Source organism: Crassostrea angulata, chromosome 6 (genome assembly GCF_025612915.1).
Source record: "Crassostrea angulata isolate pt1a10 chromosome 6, ASM2561291v2, whole genome shotgun sequence".
NCBI classification, from domain to species: domain Eukaryota; kingdom Metazoa; phylum Mollusca; class Bivalvia; order Ostreida; family Ostreidae; genus Magallana; species Magallana angulata.
Genome location: NC_069116.1, coordinates 29,370,959 through 29,390,428, shown reverse-complemented (window position 1 = coordinate 29,390,428; position 19,470 = coordinate 29,370,959). Strand labels below are relative to the sequence as shown.

General features: G+C 34.4%; 2 protein-coding genes across 3 annotated transcripts; both read left to right on the top strand.

The window, feature by feature from the left end:
• Positions 1 to 6,068: 6,068 nt before the first annotated feature.
• On the top strand, positions 6,069 to 7,934 carry LOC128189979 (uncharacterized). Its single transcript, XM_052861825.1, has 2 exons — positions 6,069 to 6,325; positions 6,442 to 7,934. Exons 1-2 carry the CDS (start codon positions 6,094 to 6,096, stop codon positions 7,827 to 7,829), a joined length of 1,620 nt encoding a protein of 539 aa, XP_052717785.1. The 5' UTR covers positions 6,069 to 6,093; the 3' UTR covers positions 7,830 to 7,934.
• A 5,885-nt stretch (positions 7,935 to 13,819) lies between these two features.
• LOC128190191 (E3 ubiquitin-protein ligase TRIM71-like) lies at positions 13,820 to 17,417 on the top strand. 2 transcript variants are annotated; one of them, XM_052862129.1, is made up of 3 exons: positions 13,820 to 14,090; positions 14,205 to 14,403; positions 14,742 to 17,417. In XM_052862129.1, exon 3 carries the CDS (start codon positions 14,783 to 14,785, stop codon positions 16,457 to 16,459), a length of 1,677 nt encoding a protein of 558 aa, XP_052718089.1. In that variant the 5' UTR covers positions 13,820 to 14,090; positions 14,205 to 14,403; positions 14,742 to 14,782; the 3' UTR covers positions 16,460 to 17,417. The 2 variants fall into 2 exon arrangements, with proteins under 2 accessions (XP_052718089.1, XP_052718090.1); XM_052862130.1 differs by having other exon boundaries at positions 13,820 to 14,094.
• Positions 17,418 to 19,470: the final 2,053 nt, after the last annotated feature.

Sequence of the window (19,470 nt, the reverse complement as noted above, 5' to 3'; positions counted from 1 at the left end):
TGTTTTGTTTAATTTTGAAGGTTAAACTTTCAAGTTTTTATATTCACAAGGTTGCATTTTGTTTGCTGACAATAAAACAGACACAACTTTACATTTTGTTGACAGTGTTTATCTTGGAAATTCCCATTCTATAAATAGTGTTAAATTAGAACAGTTGAGAAAAGTAGATCCGGCAAAAATTTTATTGATGCAGGTATCAAAGAAATTTTTCAACCAATCAGAAGCGCCGATATCTCATCAAACGAATAAATATTAAATGATCTTTTGATAAACGTTCTGTTAGGATATCATTACTCGGAGAGCGTTATTCATTTCATGTTTTAGAAAACTCGTCAATTGCCAGAACATTTTTCATTTAAAGAAACATAGAATGCTACAGTTCCCTGTGATACGTAATAGAAACAACTCGCAATTCAACGTCTGCACACTCTGGCGATTGTGTTTCTTTTCTAAAGAATTTATATAAGGAAACACTTGTTGAATTATAGCACAAATTGGCATTGTGATTTATGAAATTATTTTGTAAAAGTTTGTGAACGTTTGACAATTTAATTAAACTTCTTTTTTTTTAATGTAACCCTTTAGACACTTATATTTTGTTTGCCGTACAATGACGTTATATACGCAACTTTAAAAAGCGTTTTACTACAGTTTAGAATCAGTAAGGAATTAAACAGCAAGTAAATGGGGCTTCAAATATATTGATCACATGACCAATCAAGTTCATATCCTGCTGAACTTTTTAAATTTCTGTTTGTATTACTTATATATACGTTTGAACAGTCAAATCGTTCAGAATTTTTAAAACAACCGTGTTTTAATATTTACAATAATGCAGCTGTTAAAAAAAATTATTGTAAATTTATGAAAATTTTGTACAGAACTGAACGTTATCGCTATCCTATAAGTTCATACAAGGAAGCAGATATATAGTTCAAATAAACATTGAACAGATCAGAAGAGTTTTTCATATGTTCAGGTTACCGACCCACAACATCCTCGACATGAGTGCCATGACCATTGCTAAAGTGTAACCAGACTAGAAATGGATTCAGTAAAATTGAAGGCAATACGTTTCGGTCGCCGTGGTGCTATAACAAGAAAATTTGAATAGAATTTCGCGATCAGAAGATAAAATTTCAAAGCATGAAATAATGAAAATACTGCAAGAAAAACAGAGAACTACTAAAGAAAATAATCATTGACATTTTACATAGATCATCCAATAACAAAGAGATAGAAAATGAAATTGGGAATAACATGAGAATATGTTATATCTTAGGCTCTCTTACGAGAATTGATGAAATATGCAATGTCTGATAAACTTAGTTTTCCTCTGGTCAAGTTAATTGGAACGTTCAATTTGCTACTCCTTTGAATTTGAATAAAAATGCCATCAGTTAAATCCTAGCAATGATTCTTTCCTTCTTAGTTTAGGCACTTCGATTTTAAATGATAAACTGCCAAACCTAAACTTACCGGTATTCTCTGAAAATATATTTGAATTTGAATTAGAGTTATATATATATATATATATATATATATATATATATATATATATATATATGTATGTATATATATATATATATATATATATATATATATATATATATATATATATATATTCTGTTCATCAAAGGAAATACGGGAGATAACTCTAACGCAGTGCATTTTAAAATATGAAAAATCCCGATAGTTTCGAATGTCACTCGAAGCGAGGGAAAAACGTTGCTGGAGAAAGTGTTGAATTCTTCATTTATATGAAGTAACTTTTTAGATGAAAGGTGTCTTTATCCTCAAAATAGTTTATTATGAATAATTTGACTGTTATTTTCAATGCAGCTTCATTCATTTTCTCCAAAATCGTTTCGGAGCGATTCTACAATTGTTTGCTACATTACGGGTATATTGGAGGCATTTTTACTGTGGTGAAGGCCTGTTCCGAGACACAGTTAGATTATTCTAACTAAGCAGAGTGTAGTGAAGTTAATAGCATTATTGTAGGCTTAAAGCTTAGTTATGTAAATGTTATCAATACGGCGTGTCGATGTATCTATTTCGTAAATGTCCGATATCATATACATATAATGTCAACCCGTTCACGCTCGGTTCAATGTCTAGTTTTACATAATATTGTATCTACTAAATAAATAAAGCGATTAAACTTACACGTAAAACCGTGACCTAATTTCAAACCATTAGCAAGTTGGCCAAACATGCAAATATACTATAGGTCATTAAAGACTAAATGTCAAAGTAAACGCATTGTCTGTCTACACTCTTGAACGCCGATCCCGTTGGCTTTACGTGTTGTACTCATTTTAAAAGTCTAGATTCCCAGTTGAATCAAATTAAGATTTAGTTTTTATTCTCTGATATTTTCTTAGTAATTAGGATGGTATCCTACGCGTCAGGTTGGTAGTTCGTAGTTGCAGGTCTGTAAAATTTCGGATGGACGACCTGTGAGCTACAGTTCCATACCTATAATAAAGTTGCAATTTACTGCGCACAAAAGATTGAACTAATTTTGGGCTGACTATAATCTTATTACCTAATTGCCTATACCTCAATATTTGACTTTCAAATTTTGACAAAGCATTAAAGGTACCCATGATAACCATTCTATACAATAAATTTGGAAAAATAAAATTTTCAATTTTGAGCTCAAATCGTGTCCAAGTCCCTTCAACTTGCCTTTAATACTGTTCTAAAACCATCACCAACCCCGTAAAGTGAAGTTGTGCTGTATGAAAATTACACCCTTTGAACCTTTTCCTTGATGGAGGAAAGGAGAATTACTTCCATCCCAGTGACATCAATGTCAGCCATGATGGAATTGAAGCTCATTATACCTTCACGTTGTGCGATGATCGATATGAGAAATTATACACTCAATATACATTGTGTTGTCTAGTAATATCAATTTCCCATGCCAAAAAAGTTGTCGTTTCCTATAACTTTTAACACTTGCATTAGATCAGATTAAATGAATTTCAAGACATTTGATTGGACAAAGTATTGTGCTCCAGTAAAGCAGTTTTGAATCTTCATTGAAATTGCGGGTTTTAACTGCGCAGTTGTTGTTTACCTTTAAAAACCAACTACGTTTTACCGACCTTAAAAATCGTTCGGAGGTTTCATGTCGAATCGAAATCCAACCTCTTCGTACCCAGGTCAGTTCGTACCTAGAATTCAAACCATTCCCCAAAACCAAAAAAATAAGTCAAGTTACGATCAATAACTGATTCAAAGCTTACTGTTGTAGACACCGTAGTCTTTCATATATTGCAAAACGTGCCTCCTACCTATTCAACCCCAATATCGCGTTCAAACAAATTGTATATTATATTAATAATACAATAAAATATTCATCAAAAATATACGTAAGGAAGTATAAAGATCTTCATTCGCAATCATGAATTATAAACACTAAAAATAATACATGTACATTTGTCACATTGTCATCGAATTATACATATGTACAATATACTAAAAAGACATGACGTGTACCTTAGAATGTAATTTAGTGTATGGATGGATGACAAATTTTAGTGAAAGGGACCAAAACAGTCTCCATTTTGAAATATTCATTGACAAATGAAATATTCTTGAGATAATTTGAGGTTTTTTTCTAAATTTACATGTCACGACCGAAATTATCACCCCATAATACTAAAAGAATTATTAATTTTCTTATTCATTAAATAACGCCCAATGATCCCAATTGTCAGACTTGTAATCTTGTTATAAAAGTTAGCGCGAGTAAATCGTAAGTACAGATTTTTTCTCTACATAGTATCTCGTATTAACTACATGTACGTAGTTCATGCTTTTTGTACGTTTGTAAATACATCTTAGATTTTGCTTGTACGACTTTTGATCTCGTACGTACGCCTTAATGTCTTGTAAAAACGACTATTATGTCTGAAGTGCGACTTAGATTATGTCTTTTGAAGAACTCTTATCATCACGTAAAAACGAGATATTATCTTGCACGTATGACAGTAAATCACGTTAGAAGTCTGATGCGTATGTCTTAAATTTTCGTATGCACAACTTTGTAAATAAGCAATATCAATTTACCAACGGGAATACGCTTCCTTAATTCAAACAGAAACCCCTACTTCAATCAATAAACAGATAATTTTTGGGGTTTTGGTTTATATGGGTCAAGGTCACATTACTTAAATGTGGTGAACATTGAGTCTTGCATCTCCCAGGATATGTTGCTTATGAATCTGTTAAACTTGACTTCAAGGTAACGCATTCCATGAAGACTTATTCTTTTAAAGGCCAAGATCTAGTAAATTAATGATTCCGGAGTGTGTGGGTTTTTTGTGCTAGAATCATTATGACGTCATAATTGATTTATTAATTTTGATATTTTTCCCTGTACATTACAGCTTTATATAAAAAAAATTTATGTAGAATATGAAACAGTTTCTTGTCTACATCAAATAATGAGTAAAATAATCCCGATACCTACATTCAATTTGACATCAATTTCAAGGGGAGGTCAAAAGCTTGTTTAATGTTGTTTTTGAGAGACTGTATGCACTCTAAATATATAAATTAATAAAATGGACAAAACTCCGAGATTAGTTATTTATTTACTTTAGTATACATAGAAATTGGCAGTTAAAAACATGATTTGCCTTTGTGTTTACCAAAAGTTAAAGCCCCACTACATCTTATCAAACAACTGTTTTGATGAATCATCATTGAAAGAATTTATATCCTGGATTGGCATTGTCGTGTATCTGAGAATACTGGGCATATAGAAGGTAATCCGGATTTTCCAGCATTTCTATTGTACGGAGTCGGTTTCTATATTACATTATGTTTTCCGAAAATATCGGGTTTTGTATTTTAGTTTGTGTTGGAGAAATAAAGATGGCACACGTGTGTGAAACGTGTTTACTATTTTAATACTTTTACTCGGTGTCCCTATCGATTTAGAGACACAACAGCATCTTTCATTTACTAGATATTGACCTTTAGCCACAACGTCAATTGTTAGTATCAGTATCAATATAGCTCGGTGGTTAGAGTATCTTGTTAAGTAATCAAAATAACAATTTTGTATCCGCATCCCGCATTCATTATTTGCTTTGGAAACATGTTGTTGCATTAATGTATATCAATATCCTTTATTTTATGTATTTTAACATAAAGACCATTTAAACTTGCCAGTATGAAAGCTGTCACATTTACAGACTGGTGTATTTTGATACAATGTTTTACCAAGGACAGTTTGACAAAACCATGCATTACATAACACTAGTATTAAAACCAATAACGGTAAAATATTTCGGAATGCTCGCGATTACGTCATGCGACAATCGAAAGATTGTTCTTTCCTGTCGGGTCCTTTAAACATCCAGCCATGTAGTTGGTTTTTAATCTAAATCAATAGATTAAGAAAGCAATTAAAAATAATTTCGGACAGAGTGTATTGTAGGAAAATAAACAGAAAAAATATGGTTCAAAATGTTTAGCATCGTATCAGTCAAGTGTATTAAATATGTTATATATTTTTCCAATTTCATTCCGTGTGTTCTATCCCCTCGTCAAGGCTCAGGAGTGAAATCACACAACCCGTTGGATAAAGATTATTATAATATACCATCGCAACTCATGAGAGATCTTATTCTTGAGTACTCTAGAACTTGAAAGTAATCTTGGCTGTGCAATTTCGAGAAATCATTTTTCTAAGAGATTTCATGAAGTTTGATAACACATATTAGTCACTTGGTTTTTACTTAAACTTGTTTCTTGTCACTTTCAACCAAAAAACAACAAATCAAATGTGATTCTCCTCCTCCTTATGTAAGCTGTCAATCTACCTAATTCATGACGTTATACAAATTAGCAATGTAAATTGGTGCTAGTAAATGTTTATGTTCAAATGTCACCAATCACACCAATGAATTACAAAATAGGATTGCCACATGGCTTGGATTGGTTATATCATGATAACTTAAACTTTAAATGAATTATGAACCGGTATATAAAGCCGCGTGATGGAATCATTTTGAATAAAGAAATAAACATCTTTAACACGAGCTTTTTAGGCAAAAATAGACAAACAAGATGTTCTTCGCTGCTGTATCGGTAACACTGGTGCTACTTGGTGTTGTCTTAGGATGTGCCTACCTTATCAGTCTCCGATCCGGTAAAACTCAAATGAGCGTCGTGGAATTATCACAATGCATTAAGATTGTCCATCTGTTTATGGTTGTTGTTTGTTATTTGCTAAACAATCGAGAACTTATGGATTTTTCCACTTACCAACAGGTGCATTTATCCCAGTGCCACATTAAAGGTAAGATTTGAACGATTGAAGAGGCAATTCAAATTCTCTAAGACTTATCTGGCACATTATTCTTTTTTAATATATATTTTTTTTATGTTAACTAATTTATTTTCTTTCTTTTGCAGAAATGACCAACGAAATGTTTCTCGGAACTCTTCCAGCTACAGTTACCGTTTTAGCTATTATTAGACTCCGCGTTTGTCTTTGTAAAGGAAACGCAACCAAACTTGTAAGCAAGCGCTTTGTGGTGGTTCTATACACCTTCGCAGTCTTGGGGTCTGTATTTCTGTGGGCACTGCTACAATATCCGGAATTTTTCGTGGATGGGAAAAAAATACTTGAAATGTTACCTAATAAAACTTTAGAAAACTCTTTTATTTCCTTAGATACATGCTATCAGCACATCCACAATATTCATTCCAGTTTGGTGTTTTATAAATCGGCAAACATTTTCCTGTGTTACATATCACCAGTAATAGTAGGAATATGTATTTACATAAAGATCATAATACACGTTTACCAATCAGCCAACAGAGTACAAATGCATTCCATTATGCCCAATGCACCTACATCTTTATCTTTGATACGAACCTTGCAACCAACTTTGGAAAGGAATTCATCCACGAGACTTAGCAATGGAAACAGAAATGCATCCAACATTCATCGCTCGGTCCTGTGTATTATTGCTGGAATCATCGTAAGCTGGGTGCCAATTTGTCTTGTTAAGGTGGGGTCCTTGATAGAGAATGAACATGTAGCCTGTCTATACCGGGTCGAACTTCAACTTGTGCTAGTCATATTTGTAACTTTTCCGTTTGAAGAAGGAATATTTCAGTCCGAGAAAAGAAAAAGAATCTGTTCCCTATTCAAATGTTTCCTGGGCAGCAAACATTCCCAGAACAGTTTCCATGGGCAGGTCCGACGTGATGTGATATTAATACCAGAATCTGAGACTGTAATGAGTACGTTGATAACTACTCTTCAAAAGTCCACAGAAACAGCCACAGAAGAAATGGGAAGAATCAAGAACGTAACTACTTCGAAGTTATCGCAACACTCGATGACTTCTGAAAATTGTCATCGGACATCTATTCAAAGCTTTGATTCTTCGGTGTCCTCCAGTTTATACTTTCGCCGCAGGGGGCTCATGGTACCCTCTCTAAGTCTCTCAACCAAATCAGCGTCTGAGAGTTCCTCGGTGTTCATTATTTCCACACCACTGTCCGTTGATGAACACTCTCCCTACCTCTCCAGCAGTGGCAGCTTTTCGCCCTTGTTTATCAAGGTAAATAGAGGACTTGCAAGTGCAGATTCCCTAAATGTCAACGAACCATTTAATTGTACGCCGTACTCTATTAGAACGTACTCTTTTGGTTCCACATTATCATACGACTGCCAAAATTCTGTTGGATCTGCTGGAAGCACATCTCGAACTCTATCCAAATGGAGATCATTTCAAAGAAAAAATTCATCATCCATGAAGTACAGCGTGTCAGATCTTTCAAAAGAATAACTAGTCATTGTACTAGTAATTGCATGTTGACATAGAAATAATGCATATATTAACAATGTATTTGCATAAACATGAATTAAGTATGAAATAAAAGAAATTCACATAAACAATACATGTAGATATGCCTCTGTTTTTTTTGTTAGTTTGTTGTACTTTTTTTTTTATTACGTCCGATCGTTGCATGCTATTTATTCAAAATTTATTTATGCTTGAAGAAATTCATTTATAGCGACCGATTTATTCCAATATCATATATATAAAGAATATTACACTGTTGTGTTGATTTCGTTCCTGGTATCAGCCAAGTGAATGAAATCAATCTAAGTGAGAATGGCTGATACAAGGACCCAGATCAAATCAGCAGTTTGATGTTGTTTATATCATATCATTAAACCAAATAATAATTAAAATCAAATTTAAATTTCTTTAAAAGGAATATGTACCGGTATTTTGTTTTTAAAACATAAGCTTTTCCCGAATTAATTTCTACTTTTATTACGTGTTGAAACTGTAAGAGTTGTCAGACTTTGTTTTTGTGGTCGTAGGCATAAAAAATCTTAAGTGCTGAAGCATATTCTTTGATACAAAATTTGTATCTAGCAGATTCTTTGATACAAAATTTGTATCTAGCAGATCAAGTTGAAATAATCAGTCAAATTTTATTTGACTTAGCATGTTGCTAAGTGTGTTGCATAAAACTTCTCGGCCCTTAAGCATATACTTTGCATATGCTTCGATCTAAGCATATGCAACGTTCATGCATTGGCAACTTTCCTGCTTTCTGTATAATTTTTGTATAAATTATTAATGAATTTATATGTGTTTATATAGGCAAAAACAGACAATACCGACCCCTCCTTTAAACAACCTTATATATAAATAACCTTATAAGAACTAGATTTCCAGAAATATTTATCTCGCATTTAACATTGATTCCAATAAGTAAACTTTCAATAAGTAAAGTTCTGACTTTGCTATATATGGGGTTTTTCCAATTTGGAAATAATCTTGTTGTCCACTAAGCAATTTGGCTGTCAGTGAATAGTTTCTATGAATATAATATTTCATGCATATCAGCGCGTCTTACCATAATATTAGAACATCAGGTAAATGAATTTGACGTTTGGTCTTCTATTTTTTTTTTCAAGCGCTAAGCATAGCTAAGCGCTTTATTGTCGTTACATATCTACTTCAAGTGCATCAAAAACCGCCCCCTATGAGTAGAAATATACATAATTTAAACTGGTTAAGGAACCAGTTTCATGTGTTTACGCACATAATTGCACGGGCTATTGTGAATATATAGTTTGGGCTATTGTTAATCCAAGGTGCAAGACTGACGTACATCATTGCAGGGGCTGCCACGCTGTGTTGAGGAAATGTAGTGCCTAAACAGAAGCTGAAATATAGAAAATTCAAATCGATTCTTTCTAAAGCTTCCACAAAGTAGATTTCCTTTTTCCAAGCTAGGTTAGCGCTTTTCAGCACTATCAGTACTTTGATTTAAAGAGTATTGGAGTTAATGACGTTTTCTCCAGGATACGATTTATACTGATACCTTTTTGCAGGCCATCTAGGGTTAACTCAATGAATGACGCATTTAAAAATCTCCAAGAGAAAACGTTTCTTCTTGAAATCGTAACATGCATTGAAATGGTTATACAAAATGGTCTATTGCAAAAAAAATAACATCGTTTTTGAAAGTGTAGAGAGAGGACAGTCTATAAACCTTGACAAGCAAAAAAAAAAAGGAATATATTCGCAGATCATGAAAATCCCTATGAATCCTTATCCTTTTGGGGAAGGGGGCAGGAGTGTGCGTTTACTTATACTATTAATTTCATTCGCTTTAAGTGTTTACATGCTCCAAAAATGGGGGTTGAGGGCAACTTCTTGATAATTCTGTTTTTATGTAAATTTATTAAAAATATTTGCTGCGAGAAAAAGTGGAAGTGGCTCTCCAATAACTGTGTTTACACACAAACAAGCGTCTTATGAGCAAATGGTTTTAATTGCATTATGATTGGAGAATTGGAAATTGGAGAATTAAAGTATTATTATAATAAAAAGAATAATTTTATTTTATTTGGTGTATTAATTTACTTAAGGATGATTTGATTTTGTGTTTTCATTTACTTAAGGAATCAGTAACGTAATTTCCTTTGAGTATTATGAGGTGATAATTTTAGTCGGGGAATGATCAAATGTAATAAGGCCTGAATGGCTTTATGATAGATTTGAACACGGTCGGGGCGACCGAAATTTTCGCCTCATAATATGCAAAGAATAGTTCCTTATTACTTATATTTATATTACTTTCAGCAATTGTACGGTTAATTGAATACCAGCAGGCATGTTCACGAAACTTTCCTAAGATATGACCTAAGTGTGTTCCTATAAGATATGACTCAGGAAAAAAATTAGGAACATCCCAAGATCAACTTAGGACACGTCTTAAGATGTAGCTTTTTTGGCCAGTTTCGGGCAGAAACAAGCCAATTCAAGAAATATTTACATTCCTATCCTCAAATGTACAAGATGGCTGCACATCCCACTAAAGAATAAACAACTACATAATAATTTTTTGAAATTTTATAATACATTTACTCTGTACTGTTAGCCGGAAAGCCGATCACTCGGATTTAATGAACCACACATAATGTAATTATATTGATAATATACACATACATGTTCACGTCAGGTACTAAATTTTCAAATTTTGATGTGTACCAATTAAATCAATTAATATTCGAACTGTTATTTACTGTTATAAGTAGTGGGTTAAACAAACAGCTGTGTTTACAACATAGTTTCCGGTTATGAATAGGGTACGGAAATCGGGTATTGATCTATGAAAATTTAAATCATACTTGATTGCAGAAAACACCCACTGCACATCATTTGACATTTATGATGACGTAACAACGTTTCAAACGTCCCGTTAGCTCATGCAATACCCGTGAGGACGTTGACTAGAGAGAGGTAGAACATTTTACAAATTGAATGTAATCATTGTTACGAGAGGTGTATTTGCTTTGCACCAATCAAATGAATTTCCTGAAGTTTTCATGAACCATCCTGCCTCTCTGTTTGCTTGAGGTCAAAGCGGGGGGGGGGGGGGGGGGGGGGGGTTCGATGTTTTATTCCTCCAATATGATTCGCAAATTCTTAAATTTTGATCCATTGAACAATGGCCTATTGTCAGTTTGTACGACGTTGGGTATTCAAAACAAAGCAAAAATGCTATCGAGTTTATATAATACCGCTTTCAATTTGCTGATATCTTACTGGTCCACAGAAATCCATGACAGGCTCGGCACGGGAAACATCGCGTTTAAAATTGTGTTTTCTTTTTTGGCTATTTTGACAAATCAAAACTTTTTCGCAAGAGTTGACAATTCCTTAATGACCTTCATTTCCTAATTTTATTGAACTGTTTGGTGAAATGTATCTGGGACGATGATTGTATGTTCGACCAGTATCAATACACAATTAACATGTTCCCATCTTGGTAATAGTCTGATCCTATCGTCACCAACTTTCCTCAAGTCAAAACTCGGCCTTAAGTCTGAGTTTTGACCTCATATTTATGCACATTACTTTGAAGGATTTGAGCTGAGAACCACGTTGAGGGATTTAAATTTTTTTGGTAACGGCATAGCCTGCTCATTTTGTCTGTAAATAACTGTGTCGATTACTTTGTTTAGAAATGGACCTCGTAATAAAGTATACAGGGTTATTTTCGTCCCATCTATTTTTCCCTCCACACTTGCAAACAGTTTGGCCCCGTCTTGAATTAGCCCAGACACAGTTGTGTTCAAAAAGACATAATTTTAGACATTGGAATTTGCCTAGTTTTAAATTCGCTCTCTGACATCGAGGGCGACATCTCACGACTCACCGCTCGTTTACGCTTTTTTTTTTAACCTTGCCTGGTAGGTTTTGAATTTGTTATGAATTGCTGAAAATTGGCTTTAATTGTGTGATTACTTACATCCCCAGACATGACTTTCCCGTCTTGATTTAAAAGTGTTCATCAATCCTGATCCAAAAGGACTTGGATCCACGATCATAACAGTCTGCTTTGCTAGTATTACTTTGTCACTTGTTAGTTTACGTTTAAGTGCCGTCTTGAATGATTCTGGATGAGTTTATTCCCATTTAAAATTTCTACTCCTTTTTATTTAATGTTGGGTTTCTCTCAGACATGCATACCGGTACATAGCCTTGAACACAGCTTCGAGGTTTTTGTCCTGCTCAAGCCAATATTGACACGTATTCCTTCCAATGACCAATGCAATACTTCAGTATGTCTTGGGTGTCTTAGGTTATTTCGTCTACTGACAAAATTACAAACCCGAGTCATTTGTAACTAAGCAATCGTAAAGTTAATAATGATCGTCCATGAATATCAATAGTACTTCAGTTAATATACTTCGAAACAATACAGGGTATATTCTCTCTCTCTCTCTCTCTCTCTCTCTCTCTCTCTCTCTCTCTCTCTCTCTCTCTCTCTCTCATATTCATACATTCGATGGCGACGAAGATTCTTTGGTGCTGATTTCAGTTAACATGAAAAATACTTTTAGCACCGTTTAGGCCAAGGGTTCTGTAGCCATTAGTTGGGGTAACAACTATTTGTCTATTTGTCTACTTTAGACACATGCATGTACACGTTGATATGATAATAACACAGGCACCTGATGTTATATATTTTTCTCTGCACTAATCATAGACAAACCTCAATTGATCCTTGATATTCTAAAGATTTTTAAAATTATAATTATGATTATAAATATTTTCAAATCTTTATTAGGACTTACATATCTTACATATCTACAAAACATTATAATCATTCATGCTTATAGGCGGAAATAGTAAAAAAAAAAAAAAGACGCTAATCAATGCATAACGAACAACGTTAACTAATTCTTGAAACATGCTGAAATACGAAACAGACCAGTTTAAAACAAGTTCAACAGCCTCTTTTGCAAAATCAAGACACCGATCATCGATGCAAAACAAACGACCACCGATGCAAAACCTAATATCATCCACTGAATTAACACTAGATGGCGTGCAAAGGGGTAGAAAAAAAATCGAATCCTGTAGACAACGAATTTATTTTTCCAGGGAGAGAGTGTCCGAATTTTACCATGTAAATTTACGAAATTTTCCAGGGGAGGGGGGGTCTGGACTTGAGCCGATCTACATATCAAAGCCTTTAAAGCTCTGTATTTTGTTTGTTAATTGACTTTTGACTTTTTGGTCAAAACCTATAAAAGCACCAATTTACCATTCTAGACATAAAAATTGGAGAGAGAAAAAATATCTTGATTTTTTTTTTTGTTGCTTAAATCGAGTCCATTATTAAGTCACTTTAAGAAATTGATTCTCACATTATACGCCTTTTTTACCCTTTCCGCCGGCCATACATGCTCTCTGTGGTATTTATGAAAGTAAATTTTAAGAAGTATGACGCGTGTGTTTGCATTTTGATTCGAGTAACCGGTTAATCGGTCGAACGAATTGTCTTAATTAACCAATAACAAATCCTGCAATTACTAAAATTAATAAATAAAAGAAGAAGTGCAGAAGTCAATGACATACATGTAATACATTATCCGGTGATGTTTTGTTCAAAATTATAAGAAAGCTGTCAACAAACACCCCCCCCCCCTTATTAAATACTTGACAATAGTACACATAATAAATGACATTAAACATACAAAATTGATTTTAAAATGAGAATAATTAAAAACAAACATAAGATTAAAACACCTTGCAAGTATGCACATCTATTCATTTGTCTTTCATATGTGAACAAATAAATTCAAAATTCAAAATTTAGTGCCAAAATTCACACACACACAAACACACACACACACACACACACACACACACACACACACACACACACACCAACTTGTTCTTGTCAATGAATTCATTTCAATCAAAAACTATAGCTAAGCTAAAAGATTTAATATTGTATATGTATCTACATACATTTTCATCAAATAAAGAATGCTATTTCTTTTTAAACCTCCTACCAATGTGCATGTGACCTAGATTCTAGAGTACTCAGATATCTGATTTTCTGTCCTGTGTACCTGACATTTAAATCTAAATCACGCGATCCTGTACAGGTAGGAGGACCATGGGAACAATAAACACCTGCGACCCGCCATGTTGGATTTTTGAAGTTTTTTATGGTGGAAGTTGTTCTAAAATAATAAATTCTGGCATGCAGCCTTTGCACAAGTAGGTAATATTTTTTACTGTAATACATTATGAAAAGATGATACTGATTAATGGACAAAGACCATCTGACATGATGATTCCTATGACACTTATTTTCTACAACCTTAATTCCAGAGTTCAATACAGCTGAGAACAAATTGCTGGTAAATTGTGCTGACAAAGGACAACAATATGTTGTCTACATGTAGATTGTGGACATGCAGAAAATGTTGCAACTTTAACGGGTAGCTAAGGGACCGAACTTAGATAAAACACCCAGATCCCGCCATGTTGGATTGTGACGTTTGTTAGTTTACCAGTGAATTTAAATTGAGTAAGTTCTTCAACTGACTTAAAATTAATTTGAAATTTGCATAGTCTTTTTGCTGAATATAAACATTTAAAGATAAAAAAAACCAGTTAACAAAAACCCTTATGATTCACTATGACCTTCAAATAAAATAACATGCTAAATATTAGTACATTTAATGTACATATGTATAATACAATTAAATATTCAAAATACATGACATTTATGTACTGCCTAAAATTGTTTCAAAGCATTTTTAATATACTTGTAAATCTTTCTGTGTAATTTCAACTTGCATGTGTACACGTTCCATATTTTATGTATTTACATGTTTCATATTAATATTATTATCTTCTGTTCAGATAAATGCCCTCCTAGATTTTAAAGAAAAAGTCCGCTGACAATGGACCCCAGGGACAGTGCCCAGGATGTTGTACACTGCACCCTGTGTCAGGACTCTGTGGCCCCCATGTATTGTGAAGTTTGTCATATACATCTGTGTAAAGACTGTGTAGAGAAACATTTCTCTGATTCCTCTAAAGTCCATAAAGTGGTGTCACTTAAACAATACTTAACCACCCTGAACTATCCCAAGTGTAAGAAACACCCCACCAAACAATGTGAACTCCATTGTAAACAATGTGACATTCCTATCTGTGTACAATGTATTTCTGGGGAACATTTGGGACATAAACCAGTTGATATTTTAATAACTTTTGAAAGCAAAACGGAAAAGTTGCTTCAAGATTTGCAAGAATTGGAGAAATCCATTTATCCTAAATACAAAGAGATTGCATCCAACATCCCAGTGCAGAAAGCTGATCTGAGTAAAAACTCCCAGAAATTGACAACAGTAATTGACAAACAAGGAGAAGTCTGGCACAGAGAAATAGACACCATTATCACAAACCTGAAATCTAACGTGGAGGAAATGGAATCCAAACACCTGGTGGTTCTGAATAAACAGGAAGATGAAATCACACGCACCATTTCTGAAATCACACAGACCATTGCTGAACTGAAGAAGTTACTGAACTCCAAAGATGTCTGCCTTGTCTCCAAGTACAAATCCAGAAACGCTGAATTCAGAAGATTGCCTCCTAAACTCAAAGTGACCTTACCAAACTTTAGGCCTCAGAAAATCCACACAGATCAGCTGATTGAACAGTTTGGTTCTCTGTCAGCATTATCTTTTACAACAGAGAAACAAGACTACAGCATGCCGCCCCAGGGAGCCGAGTCCTCTCCCCCAAACTGGTCACTGATGGATGAACCCCAGGTCATCACAGCTATAGACACAGGGCATAAATATCCATACGGTGTGACGTGTCTGAATGATACAGAAGTATGGACACATGGTGGTAGTGACAACATGATGAAACTCTTCAACCTGCAGGGAAAACTAGTGGAGTCCATCCAAACCAAGTCAGAGAACGATCCACAGGACATAGCAGTGACAAGGAGTGGGGATCTAGTTTATACTGACTACGTTGATAGAACTGTGAACATAGTGAAGAATACACAGATACAGACAGTGATTAGACTATGGGGGTGGAAACCTCGCAGTGTCTGTAGTACTTCCTCTGGTGACCTCCTGGTTGTCATGGACAGTGATGATAATAAACAAACAAAAGTTGTGTGTTACTCTGGCTCCACAGAGAAACAAAGTATTCAGTACGATGACAAAGGACAACCTCTCTATTCATCTGGTAGCATGAAAAACATCAGTGAAAACAGGAACCTAGATATCTGTGTGTCAGACTATGGAGCCCATGCAGTAGTGGTGGTCAATCAGGCCGGGAAACTCCAGTTTACCTACACTGGTCCTCCCTCTACTACCAAGGGGTCATTCTTTCCATACGGCATCACAACAGACAGCCAGGGTCGGATCCTGACAGCAGACCTAATCAACCAGTGTATCCACATCCTGGATCAGGACGGACAGTTCCTCCGCTACATTGACAACTGTGGTTCACAGAAACCTGTTCAACCATGGGGTTTGTGTGTGGACACCAGAGACAACCTCTTTGTGGCCGAGTGTGTCAGAGGTAAAGTGAAGAAAATACAATATTACATGTAAATCAATTAACTGCATAAATTATATGTAAACAAATGAACCAAGTATATATATATTACATACTGTGTGTGTAAGAACATACATGTAAAGAAACTGTTTACATCTGAATATATACGGTGTATTTTAGATAGGATTACTGTGTGTTTATATTGTACATACAGTCAGCATTGCAGATAAATTACAGATATACATGTAACAAGAGGGCCACAATGATCACTATCTTCATATCTTATATAAAACATGTATCACGTGTAAACAACCTGACCGTATCTATTGGATGTAAACACATTGTTTGACTGTATTTATATTACATGTAGGTTTCCGTGTATTTAATTATTGTATGTTGGCAAACTATGAGCGTTTATATGATATGTTATTTTATATATAAACAAATTGTCCTTTCATATTACATGTAGACTGTCAATATTCTTGTATAGTATATGTAGACAAATAGACAGTGTTTATGTCATTGTTACCATGTGTATTAAATGACTCGATCAGTATTCATGCTGCATGTAAACAAACTCTGTTTATTATTAGATGTCTATAAGATAAAAGTTCATCTATAACATGTCACGATCTGTGGTGGGTTTTTTAACATGAAAAATGTAATGGTCTATATATTTATATGTTACATGTGGTTATTCAAAAATTCTGTTACATGTATTAATGACAAAGGTTAATGGACATGTAGCACTCAATTCTTCACCAGCAATGGAGCGAGGCCACAAAAGGACTGAGGCCCATTCCTTATAAAGAGGAGTGGTACAGGTATATTAACCCAAGTAGAATTCCAACTGTCTTAGCTAATTATCATTACTTACCTTTAAATCTTAAGAATTAGAGTAGTCGTGTGTGATTTTCTAACAGCCTTGTTTTTTCAGATAGATATTCAAACTTCAGAAAATCCACATCTAATATATTTAGGTCCTTGTTGTTTTTTCTGGGTTTTTTTTTTTTTTTGCTGTGTAATCGTATAGTGGTTTTAACTTTAATTTATACCAGGAGTTCCATGATATTCTTAAGTCTATAGTCGCTTAAGTTAAGTCAGTCTCAAATCCGTCTGTTTTCTAAGTCTAAATCCAAAACTTCATAATAATGTGAAGGTTCTAGAAATTAATATCAACGCTCAATCACTCTGTCAGATATATACGTTTACTTCAAATTAACAGGTACCTTTATTCCAATTTCAATGTAAACGAAAACAAGTGTTATGGATCCATAAATTTATTAATGAATAAATGTTATATACACAAATATACAGTTATACAAACTTCCCGTTATCACCATCCTTACCAAGTTACAACGTAAATGTAAGCCTGCCTTAAAGTTAATTGAAAGTCCAAGTAACCCAAACCTAATGCCAACCCACTTAGCACGGACTAAACGCCTTGCATGCTACACAATGGAACTTTACGGGACAATAAACAAAACACTTAGCGAAGCAATGAACGAGACGAGAAACGGAGACTGGGGCCCACCCATCTACCCGGGGAAGTGAGTTGACTCGAACCTTAGAGAAGATTCCACGTCAACTGCCGGACGAAGGCAAATCCTGAGTTTATATACACCGCGCTCTGGGGGTGTGTTTCTCTTAACCAATCAGAACGACTATATGTATTTATAACTCGAACCAGCTTTTCCCCACATCATTATGAATAACACAGACACTTTCCGAATGATACTTAAACAAATACAACCAATAATATTTATCGTTACGTTTTGCATAAGCTATAGACGAACATGTGCTTGACATGTGACCATGCTAAATATAATCCTATCACACTCCCCCCACCCCAAAACCGAAATATCTTGAATAAGATATTGAGGTATGGTAAAAAAAAACGTTAATATAATAACAAAGACAAACATCATTAAACACAATCTTCACAGAATTACTTTCACTTCAAAGTCACTGAAATCTCTTAAAATCAAATGCATCATGCTTGAAGTTCACAAAATAATGACGTATGTCATATTCAAAATCACATATGTAGACTACGACGGTATTCATTTTTCATAAATACTTGGTACATTCATTATATTACAACACACAGGTATTTCATCACTGTTGAAACTCAGGACATCGCTATTTTTCCCAATCCGTATAATTCCACTCCCGCACTATCTCTACAGTACGTTGTTATTGAACTCTTCGACGGTTGAACCTCCAATTCACGAGTCTTTGAAACAATTCAGGCACTGGTCTTATTTTCCGTGGTATCTGTTTACTACACATGAAATTTCTTCTGTCTCCGTCAACACTTGATAAGCGAAGAGAATCTCCTGATTTCCGGACCTCCAGGCAATCTGCACGCAAATCAAGGTTTAGGATATACCGTATGCTACATCATCTAGGACACCCGTATTGATATAATACAGAATCTGGTAATAAAAAATATAGAACATGTAATTAATACATAAGTATCCTATAGAGTATACACATATCTATCTAATAATCAGTTAGTAAAATGCAGATTACTTATGCTGTCAACAGAATATACATATGCACTCGTATCATGGCCCTGCTTCTCTACGGCCTCCTGCAGCATAAGAATATACTACATTCCGTTTGTTTGAAGCATTTTTCAATAACTTCCTCCATAGTCCACCTGACCACAATACCATCACACAGCCACAGTAGTGAACAGTGATCAGCATATCGAAGATACATTGTATACCTGGGGCGGATACAGGTTCTCTAAATAAAAACTTATCCCACGACAAGCTGTACAATATTTTACTCACTGGGGCCCCTAATTTCTCCACTATATTGTACTTACACCTCAATCAATTCCCGAATTGATTCGAACCTGTATTTAACTTGAAATTTATCAAACTTATTGTCAAAGAGAACGAACTACTAATCCAAACAGTATCTCACACTGTATTTCTACACATAAAAATTCTCTCAATAAACCTGACAAATTCCAATAGTTTTGCAATGTTTAAAACAAACATTAATCAAAAAAAAATTTCAAAGAAAATCAAAATTTCAAAAGTAATCGATGCCT